Here is a 24,411-nt window from a genome sequence, read left to right on the forward strand (position 1 = left end):
GAATAGGTATTAGTCTTTAGTTTTTGTCCCTGATTTCACAACTGCCCAGTGTACTTCAGGCTATATCTTCGTCGTCTTAAGGTTGTAAGTGTTGAAGATGCGACCGACTTGTTGGGTAACAAGCCGGCCATGATCGTGTAAAATGGCTTCATCGTAGATCGATTAGTTTCTGAGATATTAACCGGAAATGTATAAGTGCAAAACCTACCGCTTAATCTCGCTAGCTAGAGCCGTACCTTCATGTAGCCTAGCCTTTTGTTTTCGAGACTGTTTGCTGTGATTTGACCCGACTATGAGACATCGATAAAATATAAGAAATCGATTTGCAGCAAATTAGGTACCGCTTCATGACCTTGAGAACTTCCGTCAACAAAGTGCGAGATGCGGCGAGCGGAAGTAGGTAAGTTTGAAGCGCTCAGTAATGATTCTTGGATAATATTCGATTTAAGAACACTAAAGGCGAGTTGATACTTGATTAACTAACCAGCTATTTCGCTGGACGTTGTAATATCGTGTTGTGCGTCGTGATCTCGTGAGCTACATGTAAATATTCGGTCATAATTATGCGCGTCACAACCGTCGCAACTGAAACCGAGTTGAGATTGGGAGGATTGGGATATGGGATATGGGATATGGGACGCCGGATGGGCTCAGGTTGTGATAGAAAATATGCTTTGGTGCCAGGGAATCTGCGCCTATTCCGATTTTATCAACTTTCAACATGCCTATTTTCCTGTCTATAGAGAACACCTTTTATAACGTTGACTATACTTTTTATCTGAATTTTGCAAGAGAACGCACTTTTGGCCTCTCGTAGCACTGTGTCGATGTGGAAGCGGGACAGAACTTCTCGGTTTCCCCCAAAGTATCCACCGCTGCACTACCGGTCATGCTTATCGGTTATCCATCGCCAGGTCGAGGTGGGTGACAAGATTCTTATATGGCACGTATTTACCAATGTTGATACATTGGTCTTTTGAGGCGACTTCTGACATACGAGACATAGCGATCGCAGCTTTTCTTTCATTGTGACTGCTACCTACACGGCATGGCGTGGGGCATGAGGTTGCTTATGACCATTCCATCTAGGTCACAGGCGATTCTTCTCGTGCGGGTTGAAAGCATGGGACATGGTTGAGTTGATGGTCCCCTCGATGAGGAGCACATGAAGGAAGAAGTCCCTACTGTGGACTGCTTCCTTCATCAGAACGGAGGTCAAACACCATGGAAATCCGAAAATGCAACATTTGGAACTTCTCGCATGAAACATGAAAACATGCAAACTTCGCTTTGGCGTTTGAGCTTTGTGTTTCAGTTGTCATGGCTCAAATGACCTCTACATCAGCCGACCTGGCACCTCCACTTCTCTTTTTCGAGTTGTCGACTGAAAGAGGGCCTGGTCGTGCGCACAAAATTGCATTGACGTGTGAAATACCGAATACGCATCAGTTTAAAAGTCCGCAGCTGAAAAAGTGTCTGCGATGGTATGTGGTCGTACGATCGTACGATCCCCATATCTTCCTCAGTCACCGGCCTGGTCCGAAACAAGCTATCGCGCCGGCCGGCGGCTCTGCGGCTCGCTCTGTCTCCAACCGTGGGCTTCACAGACTCTTATTTTAGCGCCCTTCTGAAACACCTTTTTTACACGACTGGGGCACAGCCAGGGATGCAAATTGAGTGTTTTGACTGTGTCCTTAAGTTGTGATGAAGATTTCACCCGTTTGTCTGTGTGCCGCAGATAATTTCCACTGTCTGTTTAGTTCGTGCCAACGCTCGGTAACTGCGCAGCGCTGCCGGGCCGGCTCGGCACGGCCGGCTAGCCGGAGGCGGTGCCGCCGATCGAGCGAGCGGGCGAGCGCCGGGCAGCAACCGGCCGCGGCGCCGCGGTGCTCCCAGTCGGGATTACATCGTTGGCGGAGGGGGTGCATAGCGCGGAGACCTGGGGTCTCACTGTCCACCAGCCGACAGCGCGCGCGCCTTCTCCGGGACTGGGCACTGACACCTGCCGCTGCTAGAGACACCGGCGTCCCGCTCAGGCTGTGATACCACCAGACGCGTGCCCAACATCTCCGTGTGAACAGCAAACAATGGCTTCGGGTGAGTGCACTGTATGGCTGCCGACCGGCACCTTCAGAGTTTTCTTGAAATGCACTAACCTACTGTTTTGCGGTCTACGTCATGTACGCGTGCTTTCGCTGTGATTGAGGGTTTCCTTTGTTTACGTTTTGGCGGCTGTCTAGCATCCCAGTGATGTTTATTTACATCGTCAGGCAATCTTTGGCCTCAGAGTCAGACCACCTGATCCTTACTGTTACCCTCGGGCCCAGGCAGAGGTTCAACTTTAAACCGTTAAAGCTGATGTCAATATTGAGTGTGTCCGCTGCCTCTGACAAGATTCGGAAGGCCGCCTGCCGCCCACCGGCTCCGTCAGCCGAGGGCATGGCATTGCTCAATGCTCATGGCTGATTAATCGGCCCGATGAACGGGAATGAATGGTAGCCATCCGTGCCAGGACTACATTCAGCTTCCATCGGACATCTGAAGCCCCTGTCGCATACCAGAGGGACTGGAAGTTTCGGGACTCGGCGTCGCGGCGTCCATCGATTGCCGGCGGCGTCCGGCGGCGTCCCCACTTCCTTTGTTTACTGGGGCGGCCGGCGGCGTCCCGTGCCGAGCGCTGCCGGGCCCTCTGGGGAATTGTGGTACGGTGCTGTATGTTATGTGACTGTGGATATGAGGGACTAGCTGATGTGGCATCTGTTCCTCGCACGGCAACGTTTCCTTAGTTTGGTTTGACTCATTGGAGGCTGGAGTCTGTCATCTGATCTGAGACTGGGTGGTATTCCTGTAGCTGAGTGGTTCTGGACTGACTGGCAGGCGGCCGGTCGTGTTTTCACGCCTGCGCTGCACTCCGATTCCGTATTTATCACTGGGAGCCGGCCGGCACGGAGCGGGGCCGCCGGTCACACGGCCGTCACGCCCATTGTTTTCCTCTATTGTTGTGGCCGACTGGGCGGCACCGGACCGCGGCCGGCGGGGTCACCTTGATGGTATCGGGTGGCGCGGCGGCGGTGGCATCGGATGGCGCCGCGCCGCAATATGCCGTGATCTCGGCCGGGTGCGTGTCAGCGGTGTGCCGACGGGCGGTGACTCGGGGCCGGGACCGGGAGGTTCATTGTTGGAGCCGCGGGCCGACCCACAGCGAGTCGCGGGCCGACCCACAGCGAGTCGCGGGCCAACTCCCTAGCTGTCGGTTTGTGGGCCGACCCCGGTTGCCGGGTGCGGTCCGCCGCCGCAGCCGTGACAACTGATCGCCAACGGGAAACCGGCCGGTGTAATTTTAGGGCCAGTCAGTGGCGTGTCAAAGGGGTAGTGACAGGGGCGGAGTCTGGGTATACTTAATGCCACCGACACCGCCGGATCGGTGTGCCCTCGCCGCCGGTTGATCCGGTCATTTTGCCCACAATACCCGGACCCCCATCACTCCGTCCCGCTCGCCACTGGGTCCGCCGCTGGTCTTGGCTGGCGGCGCTACCGGTGGGGCTGTGGGGGTGGGCAGGCGGGCTGGCCCACTTGGCGGCTGGGGGTCGCCGCCCGCCCGGCCGGCCGGCGGCCGCACCCTACCTCTAGGCCGGCGCGCCGTCGACCCCTGCTGACACGGGACCGTCGGCCGCCTTTGTCGGTGGTGGCCCCATCCACCCCACTCCTTCCGGCTCCGTCCCTCAGTCCGGCCCCGGAACCCAGGTCAGCGGATTGAGGAGACTTGTCAGTTGTCTGGCAGGATGGAATGCGATTCAAATAAATATATTTAATTCCACTCCATTCCCTTTTGTCTCAGATACATTGCTTGTTTCTTAACACGTCTTGTCGCTATTTAAATGCAGGCGTCTCAAACTGAATCACCAAGTCTGATGCCTTGACGTCCCGTTATAAACACACGAAAGTTGCCCTTTGTACGGGGAGAGAGCGCTGTTTCCATGCAGTCGCTGCAGCCGGTTGTCTGTGCACATTGAATACCGCTCGTGCCCAGTGGTCTGCAATGAATGGGTGCGCCGGGGACGGGCGGCGGTCACCGGACTGGTGGCACACCCCGCGCCTCTGTGCCAACGGGTACCCTGAGTCACCAGTACTGGTTTCGCCAGGCCACATTGGGAGAAAGCTCGTTACGTAGAAGGTGCTGTTATTTCCATTTCCCAGACAATTGCCGGGTCCCGGAACGTATGTTCATTACGCGATGAGTAACTTCACGGCGCCGGCCGTTGACCCGTGCCGTGCGCTGGTGCCGGCGCTTGCGTACTCGACCGTCACTGCACCGCAAGTGCCGCACTCGCCTGACAATCGCCTCTGCTGCGGCCGAGGCCGAGGAGCGGACCCGGCGGCGCTACTCACGGGGCGTTATGAAACGGCGCCGCCTCCTTGTGATGGCGCCGTGTCGCAACGCTCGTGAAAGAACCGAGGGACGGTGGGCCGTCGACCCCGCGAGGACACGGCCCGGCCGGGCCCGGCCTCCGGGAGGATAGAGAGGAGAGAGCGGAGCGGCGCTCCAGGACGGCCGCGCTGGAAGGACCCTCGGGTGTCTGAGCGTGCGCTCTGAGCGCCGGCTCTGCTCCATTTCTGATCATATCCTTTTCAGGACAGGTCCCATAGCATCTGATCATTTCGGTTTTAAGCATAGGTGTAGCATTTTATTGCTGAGCCCTCTGAGTGCCGTCAACATCCCGTGGCCCTCCTCGTCTTCAGCCCCGAGTCGTCCTGGGGTGGGGCCGAGCAGCGGCCAATGTCTGGGTCATCCCAGTGACAGCCCTCAGCTCTGGCAGCGCCCCGGCACTCAGTCTGACCGGCTGGCCGCCGCAGCCCTTTGTTCGCCGGGCTGCTCCGCGGCCGGCGCGCCTGGCGCCGCCGCTGCGCCGCCGCCGTCGGGCGTCGTTTGACGGTGCGTCGGCCTCGCTGGCGCTGGCCGCTCTCTCCGCCCGGCTCCTTTCCAGCGCCGGCGCCGCTCGTCGCCGGGTCACTGCATCCAGAGCGGCGCCGCGCCGTGAAAGCTGCCAGCAGAAGGCCGCGCGCGCGCGTACGGCCGCCGCCCGCCGCTCTCCCGCGGCGCGCTCGACGCTCACGTCACGAGCGACTACAGCGCGCATGGGTTGGTGACCGGTTTTATTCTGGGCGGCCCTGGGCCGGGCCGGCCGCTCGAGAAGGCTCTAGAGCCGGCGGCGCTGTCACTCGACGGACCGTCGAGCGGGCGTGACGTCACGGCGTGGTCAGCGAGCGGCGGAGAGCCCGCTGCTGAGGTGGCATTCATTGACCGAAAAATCGAGGGGATTGATGTCACCTAGCGTGGTGTGGTGTTGGATAGAAGGGAGGCTGATTCTGGTCGGACTGTCTGTCTGTAGCTAGCTAAAAATCACCACGCACGGTGTTGGCGGCTCAGTCGCTTGTTCTCTGCTGACGTCATTGGTTGTGAACAGGTAAAAGATAATCACTTGATCGTGTGGTCATGACTGGACTCGTGACGTGTATCTTCATAGTGATAAAATCGTGTGTAGGGTAAATGTAGTAAGGCTTTTCTGGACGCCAAAGTTTCCTGGACAGAAATATCCTCTTATCGTGTTGGGGCGGCACTATTGCGTGTCTCAATGAGTAATTTGGAACTGCTCGGGCGCCCTCGGAGGCTCCACCTTTGCTTTACGAGTATGGTGTCCTCCACTCTCCCCCTTTATGGGCTGGTTTCAGTAGCAGGCCTGTCGCCACTGAGTGGGTCGTTTGTGAGAAACCGTCTGGTCCCGGTGGAGGGTGGCCGGGCGCCTTTGTTGATCAACAGATCCCGGGGGCGGCGCCGGCCGAGGGACGCTCCCCTCCCTCCCCTGCCCTGCCCTCCCCTCGACGACGCCGGGGAGCGGCACAAAGAACATTCCAGCTGTGTCGGGAGGCGGCGGCGACGCCGGGCTCTGGAGCGGCCGGCGGACCGGCAGACCGGCCGGGAGGGCCAGCTGCCGCCGCCGCCGCCGCCGCCGCCGCCGCCGCCGCAGCCGCAGCCGCAGCCGCAGCCCGCTCCGGGCGAAGGCCAGACCGGCCGACTCAAGATGGCCGCTGCGCCGCTCCGGTCCGGCCGGCTGGGCCTTTTTCGGTTGCGGACCGGTTGTGCCGCGGTCATCGGTAGGAAAATCGCTCGCCTGCACTGGCGGTGCTACGGGCCGGCCGGTGGGGGCGGGGGACGGCTGTCTGGCCCGGTGCCGACGGACGGCCGACGGCGTCCATTCGTCACCGGGCACCGGGAACCGCAGTGCCGGCCCGCTGACCTCCCGGTGACCTCCTTCTGACCTCCCGGTGACCCGGCGGCCGGCTCCTGCTCGGCGAGGACCGGCCCAGGTCACCGCTGAGCTGTCCAGAGAACCAGTCGGCTACCGTGGGTCTGTGACCGGCTCCGGAGCGTTCTGCTCGCCGAGCGAGGCGCGCTGGACGGAATGGAGCCAGGCCTGCTCAGCGGAGCCCGTCGATGAGACTTCTGCCCGGTGTGCCGTGCGGCTTATGGCCGAACATTCTGGACCTGGATTCTTTAGTCGGGTGGGGGTATCCTGTTTATTATTAACTGTTTGATACTTGATAGGACAGAACCTCTATTTGAGCTAGTCTGTACTGGATATGACCTCCCGCCGTCCGGTCATGTGCCTGATCTGGCTCGTGTCAGGCGGCTTCGCCGCCGGCGCGGCGCGCCTCTGTGTTGGCCAGTGTCACGAGCATGGCTCGGCCGTACGAGAGCTGATCTCAGCGCTATGGCTGGCTTGGTTTGTTATCGTCCCACAAGGCCATCGCTCGTGAGTGTAAACATGAGATGTTTTTACGGCACCCGTCCGATTTAGGTGTAATTCGGGTCGCGCCACTTCTCCTGCGCAGTTGGTGTGACCTTGTGCTCGTATTGTCGTCTGAAGATGCTCCGGACGGCCCCCCGCTGAGCGATCGTCGACCCTCGCACCCAGCGAGCCCGCTGCGCTTTTCACTCCCGACTTTTCCCGCTGCTGCCGACACGGCGTCGGTCGCGGCGGCCGGCTCGGCTCCGGTGGCGCTTTCGCTGCGCGCCTCCCCGGCGGCCGGCGCTGGGCCCGCCGGTGCCAGCGGGTCGGCCGCTGAGTGGCCGAGCCGATCGCGCGACTGGTGACGTGGTGGCCAGGCCCCGCCCCCCGCCGCCGGCCGGGCCCGTCGCGTCGTTTGGGCTGCGGCGCTCGCCGCCGGCGGTGCTCAGCCGAGGTGAGCGTTACCTGTATGTGGCTGCCGGCTACCAGCCGCCACACGGCAGGTGCAGGGCGGCCCAGCAGTATTTTGGTCGCACCCAATGTGACCTGCAGACCAATTCGGTCACCGTTGTCGGCCGCCGCGCTCCATAGGTCTCCCAGGACCCTGGAGGAGGGGCGGGGCGGGCACTGTAAACAGACGGGGGCGGTTCGCTGCGGCGCACTTCTGTGACCTTGTCCCGGTCCCCCCGTCCCCTCCCCCGTCCGTCGGGACGCCCTCCCGCGGACGTCCGGCGCTCGGTCTCCCTCTCCCTCTCCCTCCCCCTCCAGTCTGACGTCCGGTGTGGAGCGCGTGCCAGCACGGCCGAACCGGGGGCCTCACCCGCCGACACCGTGACATTTAACGTGGGGTGGCCGAGTCAGCTATCGATGCCAAATACCCCGACTGGCAATTAAATGTGCCACAAATAGCCGTCTGATATTAGTTATTCTGTGCGTGAAGGCTTATAGAATTGCCTTAGTTCGAGCCTCTATCTGCCTATTTCCCGGTTGACTCTCAGAGATAATTGCATCGAGATGGAATTCAATTTAGCTGTGAAATTCGATGCTCACCCTATTCTGGCTCGTCCATTGAAGCGGAACCAATCCTAGGGACGCGCGCGACGGCGCGTTGCACCGCCGCGCTGTCACCGCGGCGCTGGGTGATCAAGTGGCCGCCGTCGGCACACGGTTCGCCGAAGTGTGTCATGTTTGGAGTCCTGGAAGCGGCCGTGCACGGCTCAGTGTGGCCGCGCTGCTGTTTATTGCTGGCCGGTGAGCGGGCGGCGCCCGGACCGGGTCGATGCTCCAGATCTGACCTGGCGCGGCGGGGCGGGCGGACCGTCCGTCTGACTGTACCACGTGGCGGCTCCGGGCACAGGTGTGGCCCTGGCCGGCCGGCTGTGGGGGGAGGGACAGGACAGGGGGCGGGGTCACGAGGTGTCGCACCACTCCGCGCCACCAGCTGAGTCAGCCCTCGGGGGTCGGAGGGGGCTATCGATCCCCTGTCCCGCCTTGTTAGTCACCCGACACCTGTGTGTGTGTAACCGGTCACTGTCGGCGGCGCCCCACGCGCCGCGCTGCGCTGCCTATCAGCCGTCGCTGATGACAGGCCGACTGAGACGCCGTCAGCCGGGGCCCGACGGACCGGCGGGGCACCGGCCCGTCTGCCGGTGACGAGGCGTTACGTGGCCCCGCGCCGGGCACTGGGTTCGCTCTGACGTCGCCGTCAGGGAATTACGCCGTCCGAACTGCCACCGAGCCGGCCGGCCGACGTCGTGCCGGAGCACTGATGACTGATCCCAGGGGCGAGCGACTGGCGGCGGATCGGAATGGCGCATCGATCCCCTTTCAGTGTGATGTAAACTGGCTGGATGGTTTCCTCAGGCGGACAATGAACCGCAATCCATTAGAGTCGCCGCTTTTTCTGATTTTGGAGTCATATGCGAGTGCAAGTGTGTATCATGGTTTCAAAAACCGCAATCCTTAGTCACACTGGTTTTCTTGTGCCCGTTTTTACGGTGTTGGCGGTTCGGGACTCGGGAGCCCACTGAAGTACGGAAGTGGTTTCGGTGGGACTCGGCGGACGGGTTCGGCGGACCGTTCCGTCTCTTTGTATCACCGCCGACAGTTTCTGGCTGGCTGTCGGCTGTCGGATCCGGCCGCTTCCCTGTCCCTCCTGGCTTCCTGCTGCGTTTCACCCATGTAGTTGGGCAGACCCAGTCGGCCGTCTCTCCAAGTTCCAGCTAACGAGCCGCTAGTTCTGGGAAGAGCGCAGGTGCCCCGTCAGCAGGCCGGGGACAACGAGCCAACTTCCTGCCCTCCTCGGCGCGCCGGCCGGCCGTGCAGCCCCTGTGTGTTGTACTGTGTAGGGTGTGTGGTGTGCCTCATGATCTGTGTACCGGGTAGTGTGTTGTGTATGCGGGGTACGGGTGCCTATTGTCGCAGTTCCCGGTACGTGCCCTCAGCCGGCCGAGTTTGGCGCCTTGTTCCGGTGTCGGGCCGGTGTCGATGTCGATTCTGGCTAGGTGGTAACCGCGACTGTGTGTTCCCGTTCGCCGAAATTGCGCCGCCCGTACTGTCCCGTCACCTGGCCCGCCCGGCCGGCCGGCTGACTCACCATGTGACCGGTGACGTCACAGTGCACTGGTGCACGGCGCCGGTCACGTGACGGTCGGGCGGGTACGTCAGCGCGCCAGCTGACTGCGGTCGGTCGGCTAAAACGGCCGGCCGCCGGGCGGCGAGCTCAGTCTTACCACCGACCCCATACCCACCGGACGTGCGAGAGAGAGCGAGAGCCACCGGCCGTGTGAGCGGTCCGCAGTGCCGAGCCGAGCCGAGCCCCGAGCCGCAGCTGACCGGGCCGCACCGCCCCTCCGTCTCTCTCCGCTCACAGACGACAGCGACAGCATGTGCAAGGGGGATCTCAGCTTCGACGAGGCGCGGCGCCAGGCGCAGATGAAGCGCAAGCGCCACCGCAAGAAGCTGACCGAGTCGACGCCGGCCAGTCGCTTCGCGGACATGTACCGGCTGACGGGAGAGATCCTGGGCGAGGGCGCGTGCGCCTCCGTCCAGACGGCGCGCAACATCAACACCGACGTCGAGGTAGCCGTCAAGATCATCGACAAGTACCCGGGCTACCCGCGCAGCCGCGTCTTCAAGGAGATCGACACGTTCCACCATTGCAAAAACCACCCCAACATCATCCAGCTCATCGAATACGTGGAGGAGGAGGAGAGATTCTACCTCGTTTTTGAAAAAGTACAAGGCGGTAAGTGTCACTTTTTCTTAATCTTTTGCATGTTTATTTTGTTTCTTGTGCTTGGAAATTGGAAGCAAGTGTGTTCATTTAAAGTAGAAAAAAACTATCGAGCTTTACAAATCCTGATAATGTGATGTGCTCAGTCTATTGGGCTATCAAACTGGCCATTGGAGTCAAACATTTGCTGTCTCTTTATTTGATGTCCATTGGTCATTGGTATGTATGCCAGCGAGTGTTTGCACAGTCCGGTGTGGGCCGTGGTGGATGAAGGCACGCGTCAGCCTCTGTGCGCTACCTTGGACGCTCTGTTTGTCCACTGGCCGGTTTGAAGTCACGGTGTCACGTCATCGCCGCGCTATCGCTCAAGTGTGAGCTGTCAGCTGTGTGGGACGCTCTAGAACGGCCGGGAGTCGGCGGGTCTCCCCCGTACTGAGGGCCGGACCGGGGATGTGCGGGCTACCAGCCGGCCACCAGTTCCTCATGAGCCCACAGGGCCATCGGGCCGGCGATAGTGCAGGGGTTTCCGTTGGCGTTTCGCCAGCTTTCACTGCAGTTTTACGCTGGCGAGGTCACTGCACCGTTCGCACGGCGGTGACGTGGAGCCGGGCAGAGTCCACCGGTCGGCACGCTGCAGCCGCTCCGTGATCCCGGTCACGGTTATATCAGCGGCCCGCCGCCGCGCCGGAGTGCAGGCCTGTTGCCAGCCGCCCGGCCGGTCTCGTCCCCGGGAAGCGGCTCGTTTCGTCAGCCGGACGGCAGCAGCAGCGCCGCCGTCCACGCTCATTGTTTATACTACCGCTAAAGATAGACGGCAATTCAGGCCAGCCGCTATCAACGGAGAGGACGTTTAGAGCGGCGCACAGCTGTGAGACAGTCGCTGTTGGCCGCGCGCACAGCCGCTAATTCGCTACTATCGCTGCGGACAAAAAAAACGTCCGGCCTGCGCACACAGAGAGCTGCAGCCGAGACTGATGAAACCGCCCTGCTGTGCGTGCAATTTGGGCGTGCAGCGCGTGAGCGCCCCTGGCTCGGCCCGGCCCGCAGAATAGATGGGCTATCATTGCAGGCGGGTTCCCTTCCGGGTCTGGGGAACAATCCCGCCGCTCATCCGAGCGGGTGCATCCGAGCCCTCCTGCGATAGCAGTTAGCCGTTCATAACGCTGCAGCGCTGATGGAACTGGTCTGCCCTGGGCTGCAGCCCTCTTTGTGCCCGCCAATCGATGGGCTGATGTAAGGGCGGGCCTGCGCGCGTCTGCCGGGTGCGGCGCCGCGGGGTTGGCAGCGGCGTCGACTCCGTGGGGCCGTCCCGTGTGTGATATAACGGCCCTGTTGTGGTTGGAGCCGACTCAAGGCTCGCCGGCCGGGTGACGTAACTGGGCGGCGCGGGGGTCAGCCGGCGGGCCCGTGTGTCTGACCCAGCGCTCCTCTGTCCACAGGTCAGCTTCTGGATCGTATCCGGGACCGCAAACACTTCTCAGAGAAGGAGGCGAGTGAAATAATCCGTGATCTCGCTTCTGGCCTGCAGTTTCTGCATGGAAAAGGTGAGCACTGTCCCTGAGCTGTATCCGAGGCGCGTCATCGGAATGTGATCGATGCACATCGCCGTAGCTGTTGTGTAACAGTCCAGTCACTGTCATTGCTGGCCGGAGGTTAGGTATTTATGTCGCTCAGTTCCGATCCCGGCGACCCCTCTCGAACAAAGAGCCGACGGCGCGGTGGCCAAGTGTGTCGTTGGCCGGCGGCCAGTGGGTCTCTGCTGTGACCCCTGACCCGCCTCTGACCCCACCGCTGACCTCGGTCCGTCCGCCCGGCAGGCATTGCGCATCGTGACCTGAAGCCGGAGAACATTCTCTGCGTCAACAAGGACACGATCACGCCGGTGAAGATATGTGATTTTGACCTCGGGTCGGGCATCCAGTTCATTCCGAACCAGCCCACGCCAATCACGACTCCGCAGCTGCACACACCGGTGAGTGAACCCGCTGACATGCGCCCCGTGTGGGCGCCCGTACCCGACCCTCTGTTCAGTGGCACTCAATGGTGCACGTACACGCAACGCGTGCGTTTTCGCTCGGATAGTGCTTACATGATAGAGCTGAGTGAGAACGGGGTGGTTTTGCTCGGCGAAGGCGGTGGTCAAATTGAGTCTGGTTGTTTTCGTGATACCTAATGCGCTATTGCGACAGGAGAGGGTATTTGGTATAGGAGTTGTGTGGGGTGCATCAAGCCGTGCAGTTTCATACATTCACGGTCATGGTTCCTTGCGGAGCTGTAAAAACTACACTTGCGGCCAGCGTACGCCACTGGGGGAGGGGACAGGGAGATGGGGTGGGTGACGCCCACGCGAACGACGCGTGACACGCCCCCCCCCCCCCCCCGCCGGTGAAAAGTAGGCCGGCTGCCTGTGCACGCCTGGGAAGAATGCTTCCGAGAGGCCAAGTGCGCATTGTTGGGGGACGAGGGGCGCGGGGCCCGCCCTCGGCGGATGAAGTCGTCCCGGCGGGGGGCCGGGTGTATTTCGGTGAACGGCCGGCGTGCGCAGTTACCTGTGCTTTCTGACGTAAGTGGCCACTCTGGCCGCCGTGAGTCGGGAGATAAGACGCCCGCCAGACAGCGCCTTCTCATAGCTGATGGGCACGCGGCTGACGGCGGCCGTGTCTGGCTTTCAATCAAGGTCGGCGTTCCCAGTACACAGCGTGATGTGCGGAGTTGGCGCGAGCGGCCCTATCGCAGCCAAACCTTTCTACGCCGCCGCGGCGCAGTGGCTCCGGGCCCGGTGCTCGCGCCCGTCCGCCCGCTGCGCTGACGTCAATGCCGGCCGGGTCACAGGGCGCCCGGAAGGTACGGTCGCCGGTTACGCAACTCTGCACTGCCACGCTCCCGCCGCCGACTGTTTTCGTCTCCGCACGGCGCGTGCAGTTGTTTGGAAGCGGCGGCGGCTGCGTGGGATAAGTCTGGAGTGGCGGCACGTGTACCGGTGCGGGGTGTTTGTGTACGCCCCGGACGGAGGGCGGCGCGCAGTAGCCGGCCGCCGGACGCGTGCCGCAGACTCGACTCCGTGCGCGTGGCGGCGCCCTTCAGAGGTCACGTCCAATCGATGCGCCTCTGGCAGCGAGCGCTCCGGGCGCCGACTGGTCTGGCCTCGTCGGCTGCCGGGGGGGGGGGGGGGGGAGCACGCGCCGCCTCGGGCGAACAAAGACCCCACGCGCCGCAGCCGCCGGCGGGATGTTGTGATGCCGGCCGTTGCCTCTGGGCGTGGTGAGCCGGGAGGGGCGGGGCGGGTCTGACGCGTGGCCGTTCAGAGAACCGGCCGGCGGCGGAGAGAACGCGAGGCCGCCGTTGCATCAGCTCAGGGTCGCCGGAGAATAGTTAACCTAGGGACGAACGGCGCGGGAAGCGGGCTTGAGGTCGTCCCCTGGCGCGCTGCCAGTCGGCCGCTCCGACGTCTCCCTCCCCCGTCTGTCTGTCTGCCGGCGCGGTGTCTGCTGCCCCCACCGTCCGTGCCAGCGTGTGACGTGGCCTCTCCTCTGTCGACAGGTCGGCAGCGCCGAGTTCATGGCGCCCGAGGTGGTGGAGGCGTTCTTCAGTGACGACGACGACTGCTCCGTGTACGACAAGCGGTGCGACCTGTGGTCGCTGGGCGTCATCATGTACATCCTGCTGTCGGGCTACCCGCCCTTCTACGGCAACTGCGGCATGAACTGCGGCTGGGAGCGCGGCGAGGCGTGCGTCCGCTGTCGCGACCTGCTCTTCTTCAGCATCCACGAGGGCGTGTTCGAGTTCCCCGAGCGCGAGTGGGGCCACATCTCGGAGGGCGCCAAGTACCTGATCCGCAGTCTGCTGGTGAAGGAGCCCCTGAAGCGGCTCTCGGCCGACGCCGTGCTGAACCACCCGTGGGTGCGGCACGGCGGCGACGGCGCCAGCCTGCTCACCACGCCGCACGTGATCCGCAGCAACCGCAGCGTCAAGGACCTGTCGCTGTACGCCCAGTCGGCGATGGCGCTGAACCGCGCGATGCTCCACCACCTGTCCATGGACGTGGGTCGGATGCACGACGAGACGAGCAGCAGCGAAACCGAGTCGGACACCGAGGGGCCCGTGCTCTTCGGCCTGTCGCCGCCGCTCGAGTCGAGCATGATGCAGCGCCGGCTGCACCACACGCAGAGCATGCGGCTCACGGCGATCGCCTCACCCAGCGGCTGAGGCGGCGGCGGCGGCGACGGGCCGGCGCGAGGGGCGCCGCCCAGTTTTACCTGGAGCCGCGGCCGGCGCCGGCCGACCGGCCCCGGCCGCGGCCGAGTGATGTCACCTGCAGGACTTTGGTTACGGTGGAGATATATCTATGTATGTGTGCGTGTGTGTACATAGGGTGTGCGAGCGCGCCCGGCGGAGTCCGCCGCGGTGCGACCGTTCGCCCGTTGTCTCCAGCCACTTTGAACTGTACAAACGTGCCTTGTTGGTGGGTCCCTGTAGACGCGTCTCCAAGGTGTTCGGAAGCTCCTCTTGGGTATACTCTAATGCTGCAGCACCCTGGGCGCGCGCCCGCGTCCGCCGCCGGTCCGCGGCGGAGGCGGGCGCGCGCCGTTATTGTATAGCCCCGGTGTGAGGTCCGGACGCCGTCCAAGGACCGCGCCGTGTACAGACCACTGGCGAGCGGCGCGCTGCGGCCGTCCGCTCCGCTGTCCATCTGTCCGTCTGTATGTGTGAGTGTGTGTGGTGTCGGCGCCATGCGCGCCGTCACCTCTTCCATAGGGGCGGCGGCGGCGGGCCGGCCGCGCCGCCGACCACCGGCGCCGCGCCGGGACGCCCACGGCTGTGATCCTGTGAGAAGGGCGTCCCACCGCCGCCGCCCCCGCCGCCGCCCGACACGCCCGCGCCGCGGCCATGTCACCGCCGCCAGCGCGCGTGCTCGAGCGAGCGAATCGGTAACGACTGCATGCTCTCCCAGCGCCGGCCGCCGACGGCCGGCGGGAAAAAATACAAAAAGATTTATTTTGCTCAATGGGAGACGAACTAACTGTTGGTGGTAACGGTATGTATACGGTGTGCGTGTGTCTGCTGTTGTTTGGGGCCGGCCTGCGCGCGGCGGCGGACACTGCGTGGACGCTGCCGGCGCGGCCGGCCAGCCGTCAGCGCTATCGGCATGGCGCCGACCATCCGCGCGCCCCCGGCGACCTCCTCCGCCGCCGGACTTTCGTTGGTAAATTAATTTTGTATTTGTTTTTTGAAATCAGCGTCGGTGTTGGGCAGGCCCGCGACTCGCCGGAGTTTGCGCGGCCCGCCCCAACCAGGAGCACTAGTCACTCGTTTGTGTTGCCATCGGTCAAGAAGAAATTCTTCTGTGTCAGGGTTCATACTGAACTTTTTTTGGTAATAAATAAATAAAAACGCAATATGGTGTTTACGGAGTGATGAAGGACGGAGGGTGGGTTGGTACTGGGTACAGGCATTGGCTCGCATGGCTCTACCGCACACATCAACGTGAAAGGCTGGCCTAGTAGTTTGTTTTGTTGGGCTAGGTCCTTTCATTCTACTGACACCATTCCAAGCCCTTAGAAAGAGAACGAAGGGAGAATACATTGGGCCGATTCGACCACTGAATGGTTCACCGCTGTAGGCTGCTGAGCCCACATCGCTGCTACTGGAGTGTCCCGGCGGGGCAGGTCACCCAGCCAATGAATCGGTCGCTCCGGAGGGCAGCTTCTGCTCCAACTAACCCCCTGACCAGTGACCGCGCCGGTCCTCAGGTGGGGTGACCGGATCGACAGAGATAACTCGTATAAGGATGAAGAATGACGATGGGCTGGTCCGGAGGACAGAGAGTTGATGGAGAGGAAGGTATGGAGGAGACTGGATGTTGGATGACTGGATATAAAAGCTATAAACTTTATAGCTTTTATAGTATAAATATATACTATGTATTTTAGACGACATACTATGACTTTTACATTTTTATAGTATAAAGGCTACACACTGTACACAGGCTGGCATGAAAGATATAAAGGCTGTCATTATGTCATAGACTCGCCCATCATTCTATGGGTGGATGGTGTCTCGTTTCCAATTCCCTCTACAAACGGTAGTGCGCAGTTTTCCACGGTGTCTACGCTTCTATAGTGGCGCGTGACTCACTCACGCGTGGCTGCACATCTGTGGGGTACGCGACACCGGGGTGGTATCTAGCGACCACCACCCTCCTTGACTGAACGGTGAACACTTGCCCCCTCGCGCTGCGGTGCGCAGTTCGCACCACGTGCTCTGCGCATGTCGCCGTCTCCAAACAGTTTTTTATGTGCCGGGAGGGGGTACTGCGTAGTTGGTGCCGCTCTCATGTCACCGCATGCCGGCAGCTGTCTCGATACGGTGACCCGATTTGCTCTGACGCCCCCCCCCCCCCGGCTATCAGACAACGCGTGTATCAGTTTGATACACGCGTTGGGTGCGTGATGAACTTCAGAGCAGCAGTGGCATTCACTGGCCAACGGTGGATGTGGGTTGATCTCCGCCACTGCAACTGTCGTCTCCCGAGGAATATTATGTTCATCTTTGCTCAGCTTGTCCCTGCCAATGCTGTGGATGGCGAAACTTTCTCGACAAGCATGGAAGTCGCATTCTGTTCTTAGTAGGTATTGGTCAATGATTATTTATCAATGGCCATCTTTGCACGGCAGATCGGCGCACGCCGCACTATACCTATTTTCAGCTAGCCCATCCCAACCCTTCCCAGCTCCGAGGCGGAGCAATGTAATGGACTGTTTCGCGGCACCTTGACCTTCAACCCTGACAGTCACGACGTTTGTGCATGGTTCTGGCCCTGGACTCCGGCGAGCCAAGGCCAAAACGATGCGCGCCAATGTGCGAACCGCTTCAGGTGCGAGCCGCGTGCAGCGTGCCTACGTGAGTGTGTTTCCCATCCTGTCATTTCGGCTCACCTGCAGCCGGCAGAGGCCCGAGCCCCTTACGTCTCCTGCAACTAATGTTAGCTGCAAGGTGTTTAGTTATCTGCATGCAACCTACCCTGTTATGCTGGACAGTGAGAATTCTGAGGCAAGCAAGGACTGCTTCATTTGTCAGCTAAGGGTGAATCGGCTAAGAAACGACTCGCGTTGGATCACTTCTTCTAGCAGCACTAGCTGCTAGTCGCTTCACTGAGGACTAATAATTTCTCATCAAAGAGAGAATCAAATGTTCGCATTTCGATAAACATATAGGTATTTGCAATGTAGGTAGATACGCTCCCAAACCAATGTAATGCGCCTTGCAAAACGAACGCACGCACACCATATCTATATAATACGCTGTATAGCGGCGGTTCTAGATGCGATCAAAATGCACACAAACCGGTTGGCGAGCCTTTGACGTCAATGGGGCGGGCTCTGGCATTGGCCGGTCACCTCCAGCCGAGCGGCGGGTGAGGGTCGCGGACCGCCAACCAATGGCGTAAATCGTCGACCTGACCCGGCTCGGTGCGTCGTTTCTTCTTACTGCTGGGCGCCGCGCCTTGTGACGTCACGACTCTTTGCGGTTAGCGGGGAGTGGAGACCGATTTCAGAACTGTCATGTATTCAGGTCAATAGTGATGCGCAATATAATCTAATGGATGGGTTGGAGCGATTAGCTGTAATTTCACCAGAAAAATGTCGTTAAGACATTCAACTCTTAGCCCGTCGCTCGTGCGACCTGCAGGCGAAACGTCTCAGACCCTGAGTAGAGACTGAGACGGTCACGGGTATCTGCATTCTTATTCAAATAAATCTGTTCACACTGCATATATCTACGGCGACTTCTCTTCAACCGGAAATTGGGCCCGACCTTCCCAATGATTATCGGTGGCAGCTCACACAGTCAGGGCTGACAGCTCTGCCGACCAAAGGCTTCCCAGATCCTTCAAGGCACCAACCAGGCTTCGATAAAAACAGTGAGGAACTCCGGGACTGTCAATTTGCATCTGATCCCGTTACCTACCCAATATGCCGTTCAGCGTGTCAAGCGCTAAAATTCGACAGGCCTGCGGAAGCTGGAATACCGAACGGTGCCAGAATTAAGAACGTTATAATAGCTTACGAATTTGTAAAAAAAAACTGGTCAAAAGCTGAACCCATTATGTGACTATGCCATGCCAAAGCCCAGAGGTGTGTTCGTATGGCGGACGATGTCAGTGCACATATAAGTTGAGCATGAATTACGACGCGTTAATCATATGTAGGACTAATTTGGTACCTGCTTTTCATATCAAACGCCCTGCCCAGTGCGCCGTCCGTCGCCCCGGCGCAGCCGGGCGGTCTGTTTCTGTCGCTGACGACACGGCGGCTGGGGTAGCCCCGGGCAGTTGGCAGCCGTCGCCGCCGACAGCTGCGCTCCGGGAACTGCTGGCAGCTGCGGCGACGACGGGGAGCCTTCCGAGTGGCAGAAGCGTCCGGCCGGCCGGTCGGTCGTCCGTCTGTAGTCTGTCCATTTGTTTGTCCTTCCATTCGTCTCTTCGTCTGTCCGTCCGTCCGTCCGTCCGTCCGTCCGTCCGTCCGTCCGTATGTCCATCCGTCCGTCCGTCCGTCTGTCTGTCTGTCTGTCCGTCCGTCCGTCCGTCTGTCTGTCTGTCCGTCCGTCCGTCCGGTTTCCGTCCATCTATTTTGCTCCTCTTTTCTATAAAGTGTATATGTTCAGGCAGACGAGTTCCATACCCCTCCGGGACACATGGTCGGGACAGTTGGGACATTGACGAACAGCCCCTGTCCCAAGTACGCACAAAGTATAACGGACTGACAGAGGCGGCTAGGTTTAGATCTATTTTAGATATATATATATATATATATATATATATATATATATATATATATATCTATTTTACTCTCTATATAGATCTAGATAAATCTATTTTACTCCACTAACTCCTCAATTGAGTCATAATCTAAATGACAAAATTAAAATTTCGGGTATGGTCGAGGACGACTCCTTATCAGCTGATCGGTTGATCTGTTATCATCGGTTATCATCTGCTATCGTTTATCGTCTCTTATCATCAGTTGCTAAATAGTCGTACTCAACTATCAATTCCCCCACGTTGTAACTTTGTCATTTATATTGTGATTCAATTGAGGATTTGGGCAAGTTAAATATGCTGATTATGTAAGGACATATTTGTGCTATGAGGGTATCGGTGGAGCCAACAAATAATTTCATTTAGTTATTTTTTGGCTCCACCGATAACCTCATAACCATGGGTGGAGAATGTTTGAAAAAGTTACCCCGGCCGGCGACCGATAGTCGGAAAGACGAAATGCTCACGTTGTTGTCAACGATCGTCATAAACAGCCAGTGCTATTCTGAACAGGGCTGCGGAGTGCGGAGTCGATAGATTTTAAGGTGACTCCGACTCCGACCCCGACTCCGGCTTCAAAAATCGACTCCATTTCCATCTCCGACTCCAGCTCCGACTCCGGGCATTGCTCATTAAGTCCATATAATGAAATCACATTTTAGGTTGGATATTTTTCATCTTGCCTGAAACGAAATTTTACGCGCTCCAAGGCCCTGTATTGCAAATGAGTACCTACTCTTGAAATAGCGTGCAAAATAAAAACAGGTTTTGACGCAGCAGCCTTCTTCAGCTTTTTTAAATAGAAACGCTGGTCCAAAAGAGGTCCTTATATTCAACAAAACCTGATTTTGAAAGGTCAACGAAAGAAAAATCGTCAAGCAACCAGGTGCAAGGCATGGCTTTGAGCCATGCAGTCTTAACTCCAACTCCGGAGTCGGAGTCGGTAAGATTTTAGCGACGCTGCAGCTCCGCCTCCGACTTCGGGCAATGGTTTTGAAAAAGTGCGCCGAAGGCGCGCCAAATTTTCGAAACTGAACAGTGAACAGGATTTGAGTTGGCAGTGGCGACCACAAGCGGGTCCTAGGGTTGGAGATTATGGCAAGTTAAGTAAATCATAAATACCTACCTGATTTGCAATGGTATGCCCATGGAAGTCAACATTCGAAGAGGGAGTTTTCTTTGCTCGTATGGAGACATTTTTTTTAGGATTTACAAGAGTGGAAAAGTTACCCCGGCCGCGCCGGGGTAGACTGAAAGTTACCCCGGCCACGGCCGGGGTGGCTGGGGCAGGTTCTCCACCCATGCTCATAACACAAGCTAGATATGCTGCTTGTCATCATAATTTTTCTCACAGCAGTAAGCTCTCTGAAATATTCGTCTGTCTGTCCGTCCGCATGTCTGACCGTCCGTTCATCCGTTTGTCCGTCCGTCTGTCCGACCGCCCGTCCGTACGTTTGTTTGCCCGCCCGTCCGTCCGTTTGTTTGCCCGTCCGTCCGTCCTTCCGTCCGTCTGTCGACCGCCTGTCCGTCCGCACGTCCGTCGGTTCGTCCGTGTGTTCGTCCGTCTGTTCGTCCGTCTGTTCTTCCGTGTGTTCGAACGCTTGTTCGTCCGTCCGTCTAGTGATAGTGACAGGTCATAAATACACTTTATTTGTCAAGTAGGTATGGTCGATAAATGTACTTTGACACATCACATGTTCACATTTCTTCGTAGGTATGCCATGCAAATGACAATTGTCAGTGCCTCCCAGCACTTCAACAGCAAAATCCGTTTTACTTATAGAAATAGACATCTTTATTTGCTCACCAATTCATTCCAAATTATCGTTGGGGCATCAACAGAGTGTGTGTTGATGAACAACACACACTGAACAATCATTGCAATACTAAAACGACCTGCCCAAATGCCGTGTGTCTAGAGCGTCATTAGAACAACGAGTAAGCATAATTCCAAACGGAAATGCTTTAAAGGATTTTCATATTCAAAAGGCAATACAAATCTTATCATAGGGCCTCTGGAAGTTACGTATTACATAACAGTCATTGTGCGAGGTGCAGACGCCAGTTGCCATGACACACATCTATAGCCCCGGGCTCGTGCTTCTAGCTCGGCGTGATTAAGATCGCGCTGATCGCATCGGGCGCGGTGACACCGCAGCTAAGTGGCCTTCTAAAGAGAAATCTACCCTCGGTTCGGCCGTGTCTGTGAGCGTTTTCCGGTCAGGCTAGACATGAGGCATTATGTAAGCGCAAAAACCTGTTTTGCAGCCTGAGTCATGACTTTTTTGGGACAGCTCATTGAGCAATAAAATAATATCAAACGTAAATTAAAGCTCCTAATAAAACATAAGTGTAAAACTTCCATACACCTCACTTGTTAATTGTTAAGTGTTAGGTAGGTATAAACGATACCTACATGAGAACCCTTTAAAACCGTTAAAGTGACAATCCCACCTTAAAATTAGTTTTGAGTTGAGATAGCCAGATTGGGATCCCTGGCTTGCACTTACCGGTTCGGGCACTCAAATAATCTAATCGAGAATTGCTTTATTTCGGAGATATTTAATTTCAAACCTGCAGTTTTCATATTCTAAGGGGCTAAAGTGCATTTGAATGCCTCCTTAGAATTTGCGACATCAGCGGAGAATTAACGATTTTTAAATCTTATACTAAAACCCCCATCGTTAACACGTAGGGGAAGAAGGGTGAATTGCGCCACCTTAAGGAAAAACGCTAATTGTAAGAAAACCGTTGGAGATATAAGCATGCACTGGTAACCATTTCAAAGAGGAACTCATTGGCTACGATTTAAGAGCCCCCCGATCAATTAAGAATGTGTCCGTTTGCTTATGACAGCTGCTTTTTCAGAAACATGCAAAAGGGCGCATTTGCCAAAACCTGCTGTTAATTGCGCCAGGGGGACGGCGCAATTGGAACCCAATTGCACCCTATACTTTAACATGACTTTAACATGGCTAAGCGAATGAGACGGAATGCATACACCCCGGCAGTCTAATGTCATTGCGGCTTACTTAAACATTTATCATGTTAATCAGGCTGGATAAATAATAAATGTAGATATAAATTGCGATGTGTTTTGCCCATGTAAATAACTTTACATGTGTCCGTATGCTTTTAAAAGTGCAACGAAAACGTTTGATGTAACCGACTAGATATATGTGAACGTATGCGCCCAGGTTAAATTTTCAATCGTTTCTCTCAAAAGTAATAATTTTTATCGTTTCGACAACTTTTTGACATCAATATTTACTTTTTTATCACAGCTGTCACCTCTTACCCATGAGTTCATATTGAAAATGCCCTATTTTGTCAATTACACCACAAGTTCGTAGCCTAAATGGCAGCTGCATTATCCCTCGCCCTGGCAGGGGGGGGGGGGTCGATGCGACCCCCCCCCCTAAGGTTTTTCGAAGATAGCGTAAAAACGGGCGGCGCTGCCAAATTTGGCACAGCCTATGGGGCAACCTTTTTACATAAGACCTGAAAATTTCAGGTCCGGGTGACCTTGGGTCAGGTCACCAGGTTAGAAAACCGGTACAAGGTCATGGTCAAATTTCAATTTTCTTTTTGCACCTGTCCAACTCACAGTTTTGGACTGATTTCCTTCAAACTTTCAGGATGTGCTAAGTTCACCGAGTTGTATAACATATAGTTCGGTTTTTTTTTAGGTCACTGACCTGAGGTCAGTAAGAGGTCATTACGTCGTAATGTTAAGCCTATGGGAAAATACTAAATTCGGAAAATAATGGAGATATCCGCTTCTTTCTATCACTTTTGTGCTTTGAAACCACAGTACTTAGCAGCAGGTCACTTGGTGCTTCTTTGTTTGGTGTACTTATCCATGGGTCAGGTCAAATAAGGTCAACTGAGGTCAAATGACGTTTTTGCCAATAACTTGGCACATAATGACGCTAGAGCTTAAAAAATGGTATCATTGTGTTCCTGGTGATCAGCCGAATCGAATGATATGCAATATGATGCAATTTGGTTAACTTGAACTTAATTTATTAATTTAAGTTTACTTAAAATTTAAGAAAAACTTTAAGTACACTTAAGCAAGCTAAAAAGTAAATCATTCGACGCGCCTTGACGTGCTGAGTTCACTGGTGCCTTTTTTTGCTGTATCTTAATTAGATCAAAAGGTATAAGCGAAAAACTTTTGACCTGTTTTTAGCGAAATTTTTACATTTATATCCCCCAAAATCCCCCTAAATATTGACCTAGAGCAACCAGATTTGCACAGGGGCGAGAACTCCAGGGGGCCCACCTACCTACCAAATTTGGTGTTTCTAGGTGCCATAGGAGCCAATCGCGAGGGGGGGTCACATCGACCCCCCTGCCAGGCCGTGTTATGAAAAATGCCCTGCCAGGGCGAGGGTTATAAGTTTGACGAGAGAAATAATTTGCTGACTGACGACAGCGGGCTGCTCCCCTGCCTGACATTAAATCCGTCTGTATTGCAATCAGTTAATGATGCATTCATACTGTCGTGATACAATAGCTACACCACTATTATATTTGCGCCCCCCTGGCGCAATTGCCATGCATGACTGTCTCGGATTTTCCAAAAAATGCGTTTTCACCCCTAAAAATTCAAAAAACTATATTTTTTGGAAAAGAACTAATACAATCCAAAATTTTCAGAATTTTCAAAAAACCGGAATATATGTTACAGAGCTCTATTAGAACATTAGATGTCCCAAATTTCAACTTTCTATCTTGATTTTTGACCCCCAAATTGTAAAAAATAGCTTCAACATACATAGGGCATGGTGACGTCATAAGCATTTTCGTGAATTAGAGGCACTTCTGAACATCACATGTGAAAACAAATGGCACCACTAGATTCCTGGGACAAAGCTCGTCTAGAAAAGTGCATTTTTATGTCAAAAATAAAAAGTTGAAAAATTGACTTTTTTCTTAGCCCTCGTTTAGTTATGAATGGTAAAAACGATTTTTTATGCTTTCAATGTACACTTATCACAAGCACAGTGACTTGGGGTCACATATAACCATTACCATCGGATTCGGCGTGAAAAATAAGCCATAAAACATGACATGTGCCGCACGCCCATGTAGCAGAAAGTGAAAACCGTGACCTTTCGTGACCTGACCTGACCTTGTCCCGTGTTTAGTATGACCCCTATACGCACATGGTACCTTCAATAGGTCTTTGAGGTCATTTTTGGTGAGTTTCGAGCAGCAGCTATCGATTCCGCTGTCCGTAAGCCTAATCATGCAAAACCCCAGAATTTGACCTTTGACCTGACCTTGACCCGAAAGTTGACCTCAATCTTAAAATCTTAAGAGTGCTTTGGGAAGGTCTCGTAGAGACCTTTCGAACGCCGCCTCGCGGGGCTCGATGCGACCATTGGTCCTCGAAATAACAGGGGGGGGGGTCGGATCCGACCCCCCCCCCCCCCGGCTGTCGTGGGTACGGAAATAGCCAAGGCGGTGCCGGGTTGAAGCTTGTGTTTGATAGCTAAAACACTATTCATTAAAGGTAGTGTGCCAGCTTTCCTGGACCGTATGGAGTTAATGGCCCAGAC

The 24,411-nt window shown here is 56.6% G+C and overlaps 1 protein-coding gene across 3 annotated transcripts; it reads left to right on the forward strand.

The window, feature by feature from the left end:
• The first annotated feature begins 274 nt into the window (after positions 1-274).
• On the forward strand, positions 275-15,419 carry LOC122383268 (MAP kinase-interacting serine/threonine-protein kinase 1-like). Of its 3 annotated transcripts, none has more exons than XM_043369525.1 (5): positions 275-400; positions 9,661-10,035; positions 11,463-11,567; positions 11,841-11,995; positions 13,564-15,419. In XM_043369525.1, exons 1-5 carry the CDS (start codon positions 382-384, stop codon positions 14,227-14,229), a joined length of 1,320 nt encoding a protein of 439 aa, XP_043225460.1. In that variant the 5' UTR covers positions 275-381; the 3' UTR covers positions 14,230-15,419. The 3 variants fall into 3 exon arrangements, with proteins under 3 accessions (XP_043225460.1, XP_043225463.1, XP_043225462.1); XM_043369528.1 differs by having other exon boundaries at positions 398-459; XM_043369527.1 differs by lacking the exon at positions 275-400 and adding an exon at positions 1,742-2,097.
• The last annotated feature ends 8,992 nt before the right edge of the window (positions 15,420-24,411 follow it).

Source organism: Amphibalanus amphitrite, unplaced genomic scaffold (assembly GCF_019059575.1).
Source record: "Amphibalanus amphitrite isolate SeventyFive unplaced genomic scaffold, NRLGWU_Aamphi_draft 000159F_arrow, whole genome shotgun sequence".
Taxonomy (NCBI): domain Eukaryota; kingdom Metazoa; phylum Arthropoda; class Thecostraca; order Balanomorpha; family Balanidae; genus Amphibalanus; species Amphibalanus amphitrite.